Source organism: Kogia breviceps, chromosome 2, assembly GCF_026419965.1.
Source record: "Kogia breviceps isolate mKogBre1 chromosome 2, mKogBre1 haplotype 1, whole genome shotgun sequence".
Lineage (NCBI taxonomy): Eukaryota > Metazoa > Chordata > Mammalia > Artiodactyla > Physeteridae > Kogia > Kogia breviceps.
Window position 1 is genome coordinate 149,542,177 of NC_081311.1, and position 18,679 is coordinate 149,560,855.

Consider the following 18,679-nt stretch of genomic DNA (forward strand, 5'->3'; position numbering starts at 1 on the left):
CATTGTTCTCCTGACACGTATTTCAGAGCTTAGGGTCACATACCAAACACCCTTAATTTATTTGAATGTATGAGCCTATTGGCCTTTAATTTCTCTAAATAATTTTGGACTCCCATATGCTTAGCCTGTGCTACTTTTCATGTCCATAAGTATGTCAGACAGTGGGAAAAGATCTTTCTTCTTGTTGTTGCTGTTATTCTATAACAGTCCCTTCAACTGACTTTGAGTGCGAAGGTAACTTGGTCATCCACTCATTCATTCAGGTATTATTTACTAAATATTATATGCCAGGCACTGTATTAGGTACAAAACACTGATATGGTCCCTGCCCTCATTCTAGGAGGGGGATAAAAATATCAAAGAAATAGTATGCTCACATATATATGGAATCTAAGAAAAAAAATGTCATGAAGAGACTAGGGGTAGGACGGGAATAAAACACAGACCTACTAGAGCATGGACTTGAGGATATGGGGAGGGGGAAGGGTAAGCTGTTACGAAGTGAGAGAGCGGCATGAACATATATATACTACCAAACGTAGGGTGGATAGCTAGTGGGAAGCAGCCACATAGCACAGGGAGATCAGCTCGGTGGTTTGCCACCTAGAGGGGTGGGATAGGGAGGGTGGGAGGGAGGGAGACGCAAGAGGGAAGAGATATGGGAACATATGTATATGTATAACTGATTCACTTTGTTGTAAAGCAGAAACTAACACACTATTGTAAAGCAATTATACTCCAATAAAGATGTTAAAAAATATATATCAAAGAAATAAACACAAAATATTTGTTTACAAACCATGATAAGTATTATACAATATATATAGGATATTATGAGTGATTATTACCAGATTACCAAATTTATCACGGCGTGTCGGAGCTCTTTCTCATGCTTATGAACGTGGGTGAGAAAAGACTGTTACACTTTTAAGAACTTTCTGATGATATCCTTTTGACATTTCTACAGGAGCTAGTGACTTGGAAAAGTGGTCTATATGCCCTGGTGGATATGACAGCATAGTGAAATGAGGGCAGAATGCAGACTTGAGGAGAGTGATTTGGTATCTCTGAGACTGTTTCCTTGGTTAAAAGTCTAGCACTTCAATATCCTCTTCTTGGATTATAAATACTGCTACTAAGCAGTCATTCCTTAATATGAGTCCAAGTTTCTCCTTACCCTCACCACACACTGAAAACTATCACTTTTTTTAACCCACTCACATCACTCTGTGATATTTACTTTATCTGAGCTATTTGGGGATGTTATAATTCAGAGAAGTTAAAATCATATGCATTCTGACATTTTACTAGGCACATCTTTGAGATCTTTTATAAATCACAAGCCTGTAGATAATGGACCTGAAAAAAACTAAAATATAACAACATACTTAATTAATATCCCCATTAAAAAATATTGTTTTACTTCTTTGATATAAAGACATTTAAGTAAAATGGAAACTTGTTTATCATCGCAAATTAAACTACTTTCTTTGCAGCCCCAAATTAAAACATATTCTTGTTGAATCTCTTCCAATTAGATAACCACTTGTGCAATATGGAAAAGATGGCCAGAATCACAAGTAAACTGGCCCTTAACCCAGAATGATTGTTTGCATATTTCTTCCAAATTTCTTGTATACATTTTCCAGGCAATCATATTGTGCATACGAGTTTGTTTTCTGAAGCAGAAAGTATACACTTAACCTGATTTTACCCATGACATACTGTAAAGCATCTTGGAAAAATTTAAGTGATGTAATGTTAAGTAAAAACAACAGTTAAAAAGATGATGCATGACATCTTTGTTAGTTTTATTAAGTAAGTAGGACATGAGCTGATCTCACAGAAAAGGATTTACCATGAGAAGGAATTGTTAGTACAAATGATAGTTATAATACTCACTATTTTATATTCACATACAGTCCATTGAGTGAATGGACCATAATTTACTAAAGCATAGCCTTTATGTGGGACAGTTTGAGTGGTTTCCATTTTTATATAGTATAAATTACACTGGGATAAACATTGTCAAGCATATGGCATTTTTTAATATTTTGGATTATTTCCTTAGGATAGATTCCCAGAAGTAGAATTACTAGGTTAAAGGGTATGAACATTTTTATGACTCCTGAAACACATTGCCAAATTGCTTTCCAAAAAAAGGTTATATGAATTTACAATGCCACCAGCAATACAGGAAAGTGCCCTTCTCATAATATTCTCACAAGTATTTGGCATCATACGGCTTTTAGATTTGTAAATTTTGTGGAATATGTGGATCACACACACACACATACACACACACATGTATCTTAGATTTTTACATATATCTTAGATTTATATATATATCTTATATATATATATCTTAGATTTTTAAGACAACATGTAGTTCAATAACCTCCAATTTCTAATCTGTCCTTTAACTGTCTATGATGATTTGATATTTTTATAAGTCTATTTAGAATTATATGTGATGTATATTAATCTTTTTTCATAGTACAAACTGCTTTGTCTATTTTGATGTTTCAGCTTGCTGACTACACGTGTTATGTGCGTCAGGAAGCATACTGAGGATTCAATTTTTGTACCTGGTCAAATACATATTTTCTTCTGTGATTTTTTTTTTTCTGTTGGTTTTTAGCATAGCTTAGCATAACTCATCTCTATCTATAATAAGTAATCAAATTATTCTAACTTTCCCAAGGAGCGATTTTTTAAAAAACTTAACTCTTGAATTCATCTGTAATTTATATTGATGTATAAGGTATGGTTCTAAGTTATGTTTTCCACGTTGGGAACTAGTTACCTCAATATGATTAATTGAATAATCCTTCATTTTTCTGTTTTAGATGAAGTCTCATTTGTTATATATTAAATCACCTAATTCTTATTTACTTCTTCTGTTTCAGTGATCTATCTGTCCTTGAGCCAGAGCTTACTGTTTTATTTAATGAAGAGCCCCTTCACACAGCTTTTTAAGGATTTTAAAAATGGTCGTTTATTTTTTCTTATATCGACCTTAAAACTCTGACAAATTCTGAAAGTCTGCTTGTATTTACATTTCTTTTAATTTATAAAAATAATAATTTTAAAAAGTTAAAACAGTATTTATTTTCACCAAATGTACACCTCTGTATTTATTCACACCAGTTTTTCCTCATTATAATAGTAGTAGCCTGCTCATTAAAAACAAAATGCTGAATATAGAAAGAATTAAAAAGGTTATTCATAGTTGCTCTAAAATATAAGCATAGTTAACCTTTTATTATTTTTCTTTAAAGTTTTTTTTGATGTGGACCATTTTTACCATCTTTATTGAATTTGTTACATAATTGCTTCTGTTTTATGTTTTTTGGTTTCTTGGCCTCAAGGCATGTGGGATCCTAGCTCCCTGATCAGGGATCTAACCCGCAGCTCCTGCATTGAAAGGTGAAGTCCCAACCACTGGAACACCAAGGAAGTCCCTAGTTAACCTTTTAGAGTATATTCCTTTCAGATATTTTTGTCTTGCTAGCTGTACAGATATAGTGCATATTCATTTGACAGATATTTATTGAACACTTACTTTGTGCCAGATACCTTCCTAGGCATTGAGTCACACTCTGGTTTCACAAAATGGACAAATCCTGCCCTCATTAACATTTTATCATAATCCATTTTTGTATATTCCTCATATGTATTACTTTAATAACTGCAAATTTCACTGTGTGGGTGAATCAGTTTGTGTAATCATTTTCCTATAGTTGGACACTTCCAATTTTTCAATGCTATTTTTTCCACATTTAGAATACTTTCTTAAGATACATTTCTTGAAATGGAGAAATTTGGTTAAAGGCTATGAACACCTTTAAGATTCCTGACACACACAGACTTACAAACTGCTTTTCAGTTAGTACCAACTTTCATTGCCACTCGAAATGGACAAAGGCAAATTTTTTTACTAATTTGCCAGCAATGATTATAATCACTAAAAATTGTTTTTGTTATTTTGATATGTATCTCATTTTAATTTTCCTTTTTTTGATACCTAGCAAGGCTGAGGGTTTTGTTTTGTTAAAATAAGTTTAAATAAATGTATTTCTTTTAAAATGTATCTGTTCAGGGAATTCCTTGGCGGTCCAGTGGTTAGGACTCTCCACTTATACTGCTAGGGGCCCAGGTTCCATCCCTGGTCAGGGAACTAGGATCCTGCAAGCCGGAACTAGGATCCCACAAGCTGCACGGCGTGGCCAAAAAAAAAAAATGTATCTGTTCATGACTTTCGTCTTATTAAGGTGCTTATGTTTTCATTTCATGTGTACAAGTTCTTTATTCCATAAAGAACTTTTCTCCTTTTCTCAAAGGAGAAAAGCGGGAAATGATCACTAAGTTTTGTGCCTTGAAGTCCCTGAAGTTAAACAGATGCGTAATGCACCTTTCCATTTCCACACCCCAGCCCAGGGTCTGGCACACAGCAGGTTTTGTACACATGACACAATGGAGGAACACTAGATGTCAATCAGTGCATTGGACTCTGGTGGTCCAGAGACACTGAGACTAACAATGGCAATCATGGCTTCTTAAACTTAAACTAAGCCTGGGCCAGGAAATGACTTCCTAATAAACCAAACTCTTTTTTTGAACGGGTAGAGTTTTATAGCCAGAGGACAAAAGGATACAAGTAACTGGATAGCATCTGAAACAGCCTGAAAAAAAGAAGGGTAAAAGTAAGGGATGTTGAGAAAGGTTATTGTGTGGAAGGAAACAAACGAAAGCACTCTGAAATCAACAAAACAAATTAATAAGTATTCTATATCCATTATATGTAAAGTATGTTGTTGGCCATGGTGGGTGATTTTAAAAGATCTGTGGCCCTACCATAGCTTATATAATCACTCAATTCAGAAACTTATTAAGCAAATCAAACGTATATTCCTGTAGAATTCTTGGTTACACACACACATACTCATGTACCTATATAACACTGAGACCCATTCAAAGGCATGGAAGAAAGCAACTCCCAAACCAGGTTAGTCTAAAGGATTCTGGGTCCTGCCTTGTCTGCCCTTGTAATGACCAGTTCCTTTTGGTCACAGCATTTGGGGGGAAAAGAGAGAAGAGGGCTTTGTGGCAATATCTGCTGCAGTTGAATTTTTTATCTTTCCTCTTACTTCTGCCTTTTTTAGAGTTGTGAGTGAGAAGCTGGCAGGACCCCATACCAAGAAGAGAAAAAGAGGAAACCAAGAGGGAACAATCTTCTTGTGGTAGCTGATGTCTACTTTGTGGTACTATTTTGAGGGGTCATATGGGAAAAATTTTTATTATATACTTTATAGAATAATTTGCACTAGATGAAATATGTATGTGCTCAGGAATGCCTATAAGACATGATCCCTGTTTCCAAGGGTAGACACGGCAAAAAAAAGAGAAAGATAAAACAATTATAAAACAGGTGTCCTGTGAGGAAGAACTTCAAGTTAGATAACAATTCATAACTTACAAGTTGCTTCTGGTCAAGATAGTGATGTCAGATGACCCTGGAGGAGAGCTGTGAGCTGGAAAGAATTTCTTGAACAAACCCCTTTAGTCAAGTGAATAATGGTAGCTGGGTACCTAATACTGTGAGGGCAGGCCACTAATGTCCCTCACCTTATGGAGCCATTCATTTTCTTTATGGTGACTTTAACAATTTGGTAAGTACTATTTATTGAACACCTATTATGTCCCAGGTACTTTGCCCAGAGCATTATCTATATTATTACTTATTGATCCCTCTAGGCCCAGTTCATTGCAACTTCTTTTCACCCACACCCCATGGTGCATAACCCCAAGCTGAATTAATAATTCCATTACTAATTTTTAATTCATAATTAATAACACTCCACTCATTCTGTCCACTCCTTGAATGCAGCACTTCTCATCCTGTAGTCTACATTTCTGGCTGTTCCACTGCCCACTGAGCTCAATAAGAGCAGCACCCATATTTCACTCCAATTTCTTAGCATTTGGTAGTTCCTAAGTAATCTGTTGCATGAATATTGAGTGGAACTCCATGACTTCAAACTCATTGAAGAATCATGAAATTTTTGAGCAAGGATTTACACTTCTGCTACATACGAGAAAGATTGAACTGGAAAGAGTAACTTGCCTGGGCTTCCCTGATGGCGCAGTGGTTAAGAATCCTCCTGCCAATGCAGAAGACACGGGTTTGAGCCCTGGTCCGGGAAGATCCCACATGCCGCGGAGCAACTAAGCCCGTGAGTGAGCCACAACTACTGAGCCTGTGCTCTAGAGACCACGAGCCACAACTACTGAGCCTGCGCACCACAACTACTGAAGCCTGAGCGCCTAGAGCGCATGCTGCGCAACAAAAGAAGCCACTGCAATGAGAAGCCTGCACACCACAACGAAGAGTAGCCCCCGCTCCCAGCAACTAGAGAAAGCCCGCTCACAACAAGGAAGACCCCACACAGCCAATACATACATACATACATATATACATAAATAAATACAATTTATTTTTTTAAAAAAGAGTAACTTGCCTGAGGTCACATGAATTTGATAGAATAAGATTAGAATCCTGTTCCCTTGCTTTTCAGTCCACTGTTGTTTCTTTTATCATGTAAAATGCTACCAAACACAACTAAATATCTTTATCTACCAATCTCCTAGCCCCACCCTAATCCTATCAGCAAATTGCCATTGGGCCTTCAGTCTACTTCTGTAGTATTAAATTTCCTAAAATATCCCACTTTTTTATACATAGTTTTCCTTTCACAACTTCCCATTCCAAATAGAGCAAAATCCAAACTCCAAATTGGTTGGCTTTTGCTGTAGCAGCATAGTGTAAAAGTTGGGGGAAACTTCTGCCTGTATTTTCACTAACAAGCTCTTTCCACAGGTACACTTTGATCCAGCCCAGTGAAACTTCTTGTCAACACACACACCATGCTCTGTCTTCCACATCTGAGACTTCCTACTCCTTCTGACTAGAGTGTCCTTCCTCCTAATCGACCTGGTGCACTTTAATGACCTGTTCCCCTTCTGGACTGGTTGCTTCTAGCACAGAGTAGAGACCTGGCCTGAGTCACACAGTAATTGAATGAGTGAATTTTGTGTGTCCAGCACCTAGGGCATAGCCCTCTGAAAGGTTCGCTGAATGACTGTTGTCTTTGGAAAATCACAGAAATATAACTTACTCGTCAGAATTGTAAGCAACAATTTACCAAAATTTTTCTATTTGGAGGAAAAATAAGTAAATATATTGGCTCACTCAGCCTTTTTTTCTCCTTTTTTCCTTTAATTCTAGTTCAGATGTTATGACTCTGCTATTGTCACTCCCTCTGTGAACTCCACATTCTCCCAGCACCCCTGCCCCTGACACTTGTGGGAGAGGAATCCCCAAATTCCTTAGGGGCTCCATCACTGGAGCAAGTTCTCAGTAGCAGGAGAAGGTCTGGGCTGCAAACAGGACGTTTTTGTACTCTGGTCACTTTGTGCCCGGGGCAAAAACTGCAGAGTCCACCTGGAGATTGCAGGCGAGAATGACAGAACAAAACTAACCTTCCCTTAACCCCATCTGAAGCTTTTCTGTGTAGACATTCTGACCCAGTATCACTTAGGGCTTCTCTTTCCAGAACTGGCGTCTAGCAGGCACGTCAGAAGGGCATCCAGCAAAGCATCAGGTATGAACCCTCCTTACAAGGACCCTATTCACTTAAAAAAATCTTGAGTGGGACATTTCAATAACTGTTCTGAATTTTTAAGTTTTCAAAGCATCCGAAGGACCTTCCCTTTTAGAAGGCTGAGGGCCAAGGAGAAGCAGAGGCTGTTCACCTAGTCTAGAAATCCTTTTTTCCTCCCTCAATGCCCATGACCCCATCTTGCCCCTTTAGCTCACAGGAGGGGCAAGAGGCAGCTTTCCTCCGCCTGCGTGCCTGGCTTCGTCAACGACACCCATTAGTCTTCAGTCTTCCAGGGCACCAGGGGACTCCCGGCCACGCGCCCCGGGCCCTTGCCCAGGCGTGGGGGCCCCGTTGACCACGCTGGCCCGTGTGTAGGAACAGGAGATGCGGCCAGCCCCGGGGATGACCCTGGCCCCAGCCTGCGGGTCGGGTAGTCCAATGGGCAGCCTCGCTCCGGAGGCGGGCTCAGGCCGGAAGCCACCCCGCGGCACAGCGGCCCCGCGAGACGGCGCCCGCGTCCCCGCCTTCTCCGGTACCGGCTCCGCGGCCAAGGGCGTCAGGGGCCAGCCCGCCGGGTCCCCGCCGCGCTCTTTGTCCTTGCCGCGCGCGGGCGGACGCGTGCGCCCCCCGGGTGAAGGGAGGCGCGGAGAGAGCGCGCGAGAGCGCGCGGGAACAGCTCGCGCCCGCCGGCCGCCGGCGGCGCGCGCCCCTCCGCCAGGCAAGCAGCGAGCGAGCACGCGCGCCGCCGCCGCCGCGCCCTCCCCTCCCCCCGCGCTCGCCTCGGAACTTGCTGACTGCGCGGCCGGGAGGAGCCGAGCCGGGCGGCGGCGGCGGCGGCGGCGGGAGGCCACGGTGCGCGGGGGTCTCCCGCGTCCCCTACGCCTCGCCGGGAGCTCGCGCCCTCGCCCAGCAGAGCTCCCCCCCCACCTTTTTTCCGAAGGCGCTGGGCGGCGCCACCCTCCGGCCGGAGCCCGGCACTGCACAACCTCCTCCGACTTTCAATGTTCCACACTCCCCGGCCAGAGCCTCCTCGGCTTCTTTTTTTCCCTCCCCCCCCTTTCCCCCCCCCAGCTGCCTCCATTTCCTTAAGGAAGGGTTTTTTTCTCTCTCCCTCCCCCACATCGTAGCGGCGCGCGAGCGGGCCGGGCGGGCGGCCGAGGTAAGGCGGCGTGGCCGGGGGGCCGCGTGGGGGGCGGCCGGGGCGGCGGCGGCGGTGGGGGAGGGGGCGGGGGCGGGCAGCTTTGTTCGCGCCGGGAGCCCGCGCCGCCGGTGTCCGCGAGCCGCGGCGGGGCCGGCCGGGCTGCTCGCATCACTTGGCGCCCGGCGCGGTGAGCGCTGCCCGCGGCCCCCGCGCGGCCCTCCCCACAAAGGGCCGCGGAGCTGCGTGGCCGCCGTCGCCGGCCGCGGCTCGCCTCGGCGGGCGCGGAAATTTGTTGCACTTCTTGGGGCTTTGTTTGTTTGTTTGTTTTTTCTCTGAAATTTTTTTTTTCGTTATTTTGGACAAAATGTCGGTCCGTGATGTAAAAATTGAGCGAGGAACCTTGATGGCACGGGGAGCTTTGCAGAAGGTGCAGTTTGAATTCTGCTTTTCCCAGGGTGGCAGCTCGGTCTTGGCCGGATGAATCTTCTCTGCTGGCCGTGAAAACGGCCAGAGCAGCTTGTTAGTTGATTTTTTAAATTCGTTAAGTGTTGTATTTAAAGGCTTACGGGCTCAGAGGAGGAATCGCCACCTTAAATAAGCATATGGGCTATTAATAGGGTATGTTTTCCTCTCGGAAAGGGAATTTGGTAGCTTTGACCAATGTCAGTGTGTAAATATTTAGACGTTATTAGTGACTTTTTAACATTTTTTCAGCGAGATCTGTTATTTACAGTGTGTCATATGTTATTAATGCTCGTTGCCTAAGTTCCCTGGCAAATCTGTTTCATGCCTTCTGAGAAAGTAGACAATTGATAGATTGTCCAAGGGATGGAAAAAAATGTGAGTGGGTTTTCTAACTTGAGTTCGGTAAAGCCCTGAACGCTGCATTTGTAAGACTCATCACCCCCCATGTAACCTTCCTGTACGATGAGATGTGTGAACACTTTTGAAGCGTTCTCATTAAAATATGATTTTAGGTGAAGATTAAGAGAAGAAAATGCTGTTGGCTTATTTCTTAAACTTACATTTCTATTCTTTGCCCCTTTTCTCTTTAAAAGTTTTCCAAGAAATAACTTCACCAAGATGTCCAGTGATCGGCAAAGGTCCGATGATGAGAGCCCCAGCACCAGCAGTGGTAGTTCAGATGCGGACCAGCGAGACCCAGCCGCTCCAGAGCCTGAAGAACAAGAAGAAAGAAAACCTTCTGCCACCCAGCAGAAGAAAAACACCAAACTCTCTAGCAAAACCACTGCTAAGTTATCCACTAGTGCTAAAAGGTAATGTGTTAAAAAAGGATTAAGCACGTTGTCAGGTTGTCTTCCAAATGGCTGGACGCTTTTGTTGGTTTTATATCAGTAGCAATAGTTCGAAAACATTTCCTTTGCGCTCAGTTTTATTTGCACTTGAATGAGTTGTCATTCTTTAGGTGGCATATAATCCACCTCCCTAGAATTAGACTTTTAAGCAAACTCGTTCTGTACTTTGGTGACTTCAGTGAGTGTCCTTGAGCAGAGATTGGACTAACGTCTGACCGATTGTTTAAGGAGTTGGCAAGGAAAATTTGGTGAACCCAAATTAGCTGGTACATTGAGGATGTTTCCTTTTTATGAGTCATATTTGGCTTCCTTGAAATTGACACTTAGATCAGCAGTGTCTCTCTTCATGAAACTTAATGATCAGAAATGGTCATGTTTGCTAGAAAATTTGTAAATCCAAGGCCTTGGCTATATTTGAAAGCAGATTTTAAAATTGTGCTCCAAATCTGCTTTCAGTTTTACAAACATTACTTTAAGTCATGCATCCCAGCTATTACTTTTTGTAATTAAGCTATGGTTATATAGCCCTGTGTCCTTGTGAGGGTAAATAAAACTGAAAAGTAGCCATTTACATTTTAGGTGGCACTTGGTGAGTGACAACTTTGTCATTTTTCCTCTTCACTCTAAAACTTGTGGATATGTTTGTCACGTTAATACTCAACAGCAGGAGAAACATATTTTGTTGGATATAAGTGAAAGATCATTTGTTTCTTGTTGATTTATGTTATCTGTAATGGTGAAAAAAAGACTGTCAATGGGACTCCATCAGTGGTAGTAGTAGTGGAATACCCATGATTTCTAGTAATTATACATCAAAAGCTTCTATAGCATTAACCAATATTGACATTTTATTGATTTTTGTTGATCACAACCAAAAGAAAAAGAAAATATAAAAGCTGATCAAATGTTGGCATTCTGTAGTGATATTCTATGGATTTTCACCTCTATTACATCAATAATCAAGTATTAATAACGAGAATATGAAATAACAGCAGTCTTTGAGATAATTTAGCATTCTCAATTTGTTGTAATCTTGTTGATGAACATATTAGACACATCTTAAGTTTTGAAAGCATGTTAAATTTGAATAAAATAAGGACTGCATTTTTTCTTCTCACCTCAGGGCTGTCATTATCTCTTCTCCCAAATTTATTAAATTTAAGGGCTGTACTTAAGGTCAGGGAAAAAAGATTCAGTTAAATAAGAATGCCAGAATCCTTTGGAAGTTTTTCACTGGTAAAAATATTTGTAAATTTCAAACTTTTTTTTTTACAGATAAAATATTGTCAAAATTATTAATGTGCCCTTGCAGTAGCTTGTTAACTCTTACCTTGGTAAAAGTGACTTGAAGTCATTGTCAAATATTCTAGTGCTTTCCCTCCTCCCTTCTTGTCTCATTTGCATATAAGCTTGAAAAGAGAATTTCTTTGGTAAAAAGTGTTTTAAAATACATTTTATATCCTTTACTGACTACTAGTGGAGGGCTAGTTCTCAAATCAGGTGTAAATGTCTTACTTATTTATAGTAGCAAGTGAGAAAAAAAGCTGCAAAGTTTCTGTTAAGGGATTTGGGTTATGCCTCTGAGAACAAAGAGGAAGCAGCCATGTTAGCATTACTGAAGGCGAAGCCAGCCTTGCATTTAACTGCATGGTGGTAGAGGGCAGTGTAATTCCCCGGTTATTCTGTAGACTCTCTCAAATCCTTTTTGTCTGTTCTCATTTCACTAACAGAATTCAGAAGGAGCTAGCTGAAATAACCCTTGATCCTCCTCCTAACTGCAGGTAAGAAACAAATTTTGTTTTAATTTCAAATTGTGGAAAAATATCAAGAGATTCATGTATTGTCCTTGAATATGTGTGCTGCAGAAGAGGCTACATTAGTTTCTTTAAAGCTTTGCAAGTGGATTAAACAAAAATTGTCTTGGGTGAATTAAATAAATTTGGGAGGAAAAAAACCTTTTTAGCGTGTATCATACACTTTGGACTTACGAATATGATTTTGTGCTCCTTGCTGGGATTAGTATGAATAGTGCTGATTTTTGTTCTGCTGTAATAGTTCTATACTGTGTTTATTCAGAAGTATATTGCAGAAACTTCTAAAATTTTGCTAAGCTTTAAAGTTACTGCTTGTGTGCAGTCTGAACTGACCTTCCAAATTTAGAAATTGCTGAATGTGGTGTTACAAAATGTAAATGCAGTAAACAAGAGCATAGTTGTTTCTGTTTGATTTATTCAGTAACTTGCCTTAAGGACAAATTTTACATGCTAAGCTAATGGTTTTAGTTGCTGCTTTCTAGAGAATGCATTGCTGGAATTATTTACATTTTAATTAAATGGCCTAATTACTTGGGAAAATTCTTAGTAATTTTAGTACTTGAAATACGTGTTTAAAAAGCAGTGAATGAGTTGGAATTTGTGGGAAGAAGTCACTTCAGTGAAACTCATGTAGAATAATTTGAGATTGTTGGTTGGTATAGGTGTATTAAAAGTAACTGGTTGATAATGTTTTCCCTGAAAAAAATTTTTTAATTCCTCTTACTTAGTGCTCAGTTTTTCAACAGTGACTTTATGGCTTCCAAAATTCATCAAACTTAGAAAACCAGTCTTTAGATAATTTGCATGGAGATACCTGCTCAAGAACAAGAGTGGCTGCTAGAAATAAGGCAGTGTTGTGGTTTGATATGAAAATGTTTTCTTATCTTACCTATATTTTTGCTACAAGTTGTGTTCACTTGTGATGATCAGACCTATTTCTGAAGTCTACTTGAGATATAATAGGATATAATCCAACTGCTTCTTATCATGTGTGTTAACTGGGTCTTCCAATAAGGTGATCTGATCCTTATTTGCTCATACTTGTAATCAGACATTTCAGTTCAAAAAGGAAACATGAATGTAGACTAATTTTAAATATAGTGGTATGTCAGATCTCAAAGTAGTGCTTAGGAGCTGCACTGTCCAGTAATGTAGCCACTAACCACTTGTGGTTATTGACCATTTCAGTTGTAGTCCAAAAATGAGATGTTCTTTAAGTGTAGAATACACATCAGATTTTGAAAAATTAGTATGAAGAAGAGAACTTTTGTAAAATATCTTACTGATTTTCTGAAAAATATTTATTGCATGTTGAAATATTAATATTTTTGATATGTTGGGTTACATAAAATGTTTTAAAATTAATTTCTTTTTTACCATTTTAATACGGTTATTAGACAATTTAAAATTACATATGTGGCTCGCATTATATTTCTGTTGAACAGCACTGCTTTAGAGAATAAGTAAATCAGAGTATTTCCTTTCAGGCTTCTAAATGGTGTGTCAAATCTGTAGCCATTTAGGGAGGTCAAGTTAAATTTGCTCTCTGGAAGAATCACTTAACTTGCAGAGTGTATTCTGGTATTTCTCACTGTAAAAGACGTAAAGATCTATCAGTTCAAAGGTCTTAGATGTTTTAAAATTGCATGTAAGGTCAAACATTTTTTAAAGGTTTTTGTTGATTTTCTGCAAATGGCACAAACTAGTGTTCTTGTGTAAATCTTGCGAACCCAGTAGAGATGTGTGAGATGCCCTCAGAGCAGTAGCTTAGTGTTGCAGTTGCTGAAGAAATGTGCTCTACATGTTTAGCCCAGGAATGTTTCCACAAGGTCACTGACGATTATTTTAGAGGAAGTAGAGTCTTTCTTGGAGATAGAAAGTTTAACTTGTTATTATTTTTCTCTTTATCTACCAGATTTCCTTTCAGTCCATGAAATAATGCTTCACATTTAGTGATTAGGCTAGTGAAATAGTGAACCTTTGGGCTTGCCCGTGTGCAGTAACTTGGAATACACCATCTGTGCTTTCCCTTGTCACAACTTGTGATCACTGTCAACTATTGCAAATGACATCTTTCAGTTCTGTTTCTTGTTATGTATGAGTTTCTTTGTGACTTTGTGAGTGATTAAAGAAAAAAAAACAGAAAATATGAGTCTTAGTAGGACACTGGAGAAGTTTTTTTTATTAGTTTGGGGACAGCCTTCCTTCATATGCTGGACAAGTAAAATACCCACATAGTTTTGTGTATTTTTCTATAAGTCTTCAGATTCTTTTGGGTGGAAGAACATCTAGTCCTTGTTCTTGAGCAGGAATTTGGAATAGTGAGTGTTTACTGGAGGCATTTTAGGATTTTGACAGCTAATTTAAAATTTGTATTGTATTTTTACCTTTGTGTCATACTTGTGGTGTTCCTGTAATTCACAGGTGCATTGGTGAGAATTTTAGCTTTATGATGATCGTACAGTTTAAATTTGTTAATTTTTGTCTTAATTAAAAATGGGACTCTATATTAATAAATTCTAGAGTATGTGAATTCATATTGCCTAAAATCTATGAAACCTAATTCTTTTGACTTGAATGTGTAGTTAATCAGAATTCCATTATGGTTTTGAATATGATTTTTATAAGCTTATTGAAGTACTTGACACATTTAATTCTTCCTCAGGGAAGAAATGTAAAGTATGTTTGTGTACATTCAGGAAAAAGTTGAATGGAATACAAGAAAACTCAACAAAACCAAAATTACTCAGACTTGATTAAAATTTTTCTTAAATTCCTTCCTATGTTTAATTAATAAAATATTCTTTAGTTATTATACAGCTGTGTCAAATATGTATACACCAGGGTGATTATAGGATAGACTTAATTACTGAATTAAGTGTGTGGCTTTAAACATGTTTGAATACATTTTGATAGTATTGATATTTCTTTTCCCAATAGTATAAAAGTTTGATAAAATGTTATTTCCAATGATTTGATGGCATTTCAGTTTTTAGGTATTGGAGTGCTTTAGGCCAAAGCATTCTAAACATAGGGATATAACATTTAGTGCCTTCAATTCATACTCTTTACTGTATTCCAGGTTAGACTATAAACAGCTGATACACCAGTGAGAATGAAGGGAAATTGTATGTGCTATTAAGACATTTATGTTCCATCCAAAGAGTGTCCTTGTCCTCTCAGGACTTGACAGGTAGCGGAAGTTTAGAAAGGTGCTGGATTTTGAACTTAGCCTCTAATTCTTTCTGTATCTGAGAAAGTAGAAGAATACTCTCCAAAAATATTCTTTAATATGTTCAGATTGAATCTGTGTTAAAGTAGGTATTCAGGGACATTTGTAAATAGTTTTTGTATGTGGGAAAGACCTTATTGGGAGGGAGTTGTGACGGTATCAAGTTATAGTATTAATATGCGAAACCTGAAAGTAGGTACTAATGCTTGCAAATTTTGCTCATTTCCTTCTTTCTAAAAAAAAAAGTAAGATAAGCAGTTAAGTTCTAAACCAGAAGTTGGCAAGCCCTGATTTATTTGTAAGCCTAATTGTCTAAGTGGATGAGCTCTATCTCCCTTTGAGGGTTACCACCACTTTGCACCATTTCTAGGGAAGATAGAACTTCGCTGCTCAAAGGGTGGTCTTCAGACCACCATCATCTGCATCACAGATGAGATTCTTAGAAATGTAGAATCTTGCCTCCCCCACTGCAGAAGTACTGAATCAGGATCTGAATTTCAAGTAGATTTCCAGGTGAACTGTATGTATATTAAGGTTTGAAAAGCAGTGGTACTGGAACTGGACTGTCTGGGTCCAAATTCCTGCTCTGGCACTTAATAGCTATGTTAACTTAGATAAGGTATGGAATATTTCTGTCTTTCAGTGTCTTATCTGTATAATGAAGATTAAAATGATATCCCTCTTTATAAATTTGTTGTGAGGATTAGATGAATTAACATGTTTAAAATTTTTTTAACAATGTAAACTTGGTCAGTAAAGTGGCTGTAGCATGGTTAAAGAGCTAGTTTATAGCAGTATACCTTCACTCTTGCTGGCGTTTTCTCCAGTGCATCAGCATCCGACTGTAGGAGTAATTTCATCTTAATCAGCTCCGCACCTATTTATTGAGACTATGTCAGGCAGCTGTTTTTTTGATGTTAGTAAAAGCAGTTCCTTGGAACTTGAGTAAAAAAGAAAATAAACTTAAGAACATTGGGTAAAGCTGAACAAATAGTATATCCTCTTTAAAGGAATATGCATAAGGTTAATGATACTTAATTCAGTAGAGAATGCTCTGACTGTCCAATAAAATTATAAAAAATTTTTAAATAATGGTGATAGTTATGTTTTCCCTTTTAAATGTTCCATTGTAGGAATTTGTAGTTTTACTGTATTGAGAATGAGATTATATCAATGTTTTTGTAAAATTTAGATTCTGAATTGATACACTTGTTACCTAAACATAGCATTCTTTCCTTCTCTCTGATCTAGGGAGAGATTTTGGAAGCTTTCTCTAATTGGTTTATGAAGGCAGGTCATGATCAAAATAACATGTGATATCTACATAGCTTTGTTGGTTGCTTATACAATACTTGGTTTTAAACCCTCCCACACATATGGATAGATAGCTTTTTCTTTTTTACTTATATATTTGATTGTTATTAGCCAACAGTATTAGCCATGAAGGTACCCTATGTGAAGGTACCCTATTTTACAAAACAAAATTATGTCATTAATCATCTAGTCCTTTTGTTTTCAACTCTTGAAAAAGAATCCTGCAATTGCCTTTTTATAAAAATTAAATCTCAGTTGGACGCTCGATTTGTAAAACATAAGTATAGGACTACTCTGACTGAAGGTGTTTTCCATCTCACTCTACTGTAGTCATCTACCAAGGGATAGTTCTTATTTTATTATTAATTAATTACATTTGGGCATCAGCATAGACCTCAAAAATCATGAGGATTTTTCTTGGTACTTGGACATTCCTGATAATTTTAACTGTTTTATTTTTCAATAAGCTAATAGTTGGTTCAGCACAGCTGTAATATCAATACATGAATCCAGTATGTTAATACTATGTACTATAATTATTTACTTGTTTGTCTGTCTTCTGCAAGAGTTAGTGTTCCTTTGAAAGGAGGATTGTCTTGAACATTTTTCTGTCTTCACACAGTGCTTTTCATGTGAAGATTAAGTTAATAAATAAGTTGAAGTCTGTCAGATTGACAGGAATAGAAATTCCAGGCAAAACAATGAGTTTGGATTGGAGAAAATCTATTAAATATCCCATATATTCTTTACTTTTTCATAATTGTGATTTTTAATATGATTTTTCAGAGGTATTTGGTTACCATTTTTATTATAAAAGGAAGTTGATTCACAGTAAAGCTAATTATTTCTCTCATATATGCCAGTGTAGCAGAAGGACTCAGTTCTGTTGTGACTAAAAGTTTTTTCCAAAAGAATGATGTGATTGAAAATAATATTCTTCCCCATCTAAAGGTCACATTTTTATTAGGGATCTATTAAGTTCAGTGCAGATAATGTAATTAGAAAGTGTGTGAAAACTGTGCATTTAAAAAGTTGCGTGGTTACTTTGCTGCTGCATGCAAGACTCAAATTGTTCTGTTCCTTTCTATACATAAGCAACTGGTACCTTATTCTCTCCTTGAATAAGTTGCTGTAACAGCAGATGGATATATTTAGTTATAAGAAAGTCCACGAGTCATTGTTCCTTAGAGTGCCGGGCACTCCGATTGATAACGGAGAACTTGATCTGCCATTCTAGTCTTTCCTACAAAATTAAGATTAAAAACATAGAATAAAACCACCTGTAGATGTAGAGAAATAGAAAATAGTTTTTTTCCCTTCCCATACTGCTTTTAACAGGGAAGTATATTTGGCATTTTAGAATCTAGAAGAATAAACATCTTTAAACTTTCAATATTTCTCTTGCCTCAGTTCTCAACTGGGGGCAGTTTTTGCCTTCTTATTCCCTCACCCCACCCTGGCCTAGGGGCCAATTGGCAATGCCTAGAGACTTTTCACAACTGGGGGAAAAGGGGCTGCTACTGATAATTTAGTGAGTAGAGGTTAGAGATGCTGCTAAATACCTTGTAATGCCTAGGTCAGCTCCCTCCAACAAAGATTTATCTGGGCTATAAAATGTCAGTAGTGCTGAGGTTGAGAAATCCTGCTGTAGATGTTTATTCCAGTACCTTGCCTCTTTAATTTTTACATAGTTTGCTTTTTACCATTTTCCTATCTTACTAGTGATGCCTACTGAATACATTCTCCTATACCTTCCTCAGAGTTGGTGTCCCCATCTCCCACTACTCTTGTGCTGTAGTTTATCTTAGTGTTATCTGATACATGTCTGTTTTTTTATGTGAACCTACAGGAATGGCTACCTTGAGTACCTGCTAAATTATGGTCTATTGAGGCCAGAAATGCTTACAGCAGTATTTTTTAATTAACTAGTCTCCTTCTAGTTAATTATACCCTCTCATGATTTAGCTTTAGGCTGGTTGTATCTGTGTGCTACTGGGAATATTGAAGTATCATCAAGTAGAAATATCATTGGAAAGTCATCAAAATTCAATGGGATTCAGTACATTGATTGAACTACAAACAGGTTAGAAAGCCATGCTCTTCATTTTATTTTTATTTTTATCATTAAGACAATACAGAGATTGTTTACTTCTATTATTGTTCCAAGTCCACAGTCCTTTATTTCAAACTCTTGGGGC

At 38.4% G+C, this 18,679-nt stretch overlaps 1 protein-coding gene across 4 annotated transcripts in view; it reads left to right on the forward strand.

The window, feature by feature from the left end:
• The first annotated feature begins 8,449 nt into the window (after positions 1 to 8,449).
• UBE2E3 (ubiquitin conjugating enzyme E2 E3) overlaps positions 8,450 to 18,679 on the forward strand; it is a 104,508-nt gene continuing 94,278 nt past the window's right edge. Inside the window, exons 1-3 of one of the 4 annotated variants that reach the window (XM_059051988.2) lie at positions 8,450 to 8,823; positions 9,864 to 10,082; positions 11,852 to 11,902. In XM_059051988.2, the coding sequence (XP_058907971.1) occupies positions 9,889 to 10,082; positions 11,852 to 11,902 (245 nt within the window). In that variant the 5' untranslated portion in view covers positions 8,450 to 8,823; positions 9,864 to 9,888. Of the gene's footprint in view, positions 8,824 to 8,933; positions 9,325 to 9,863; positions 10,083 to 11,851; positions 11,903 to 18,679 lie in introns of those variants that run through there. The other 3 variants (XM_067026414.1, XM_059051990.2, XM_067026413.1) reach the window with 3 other exon arrangements.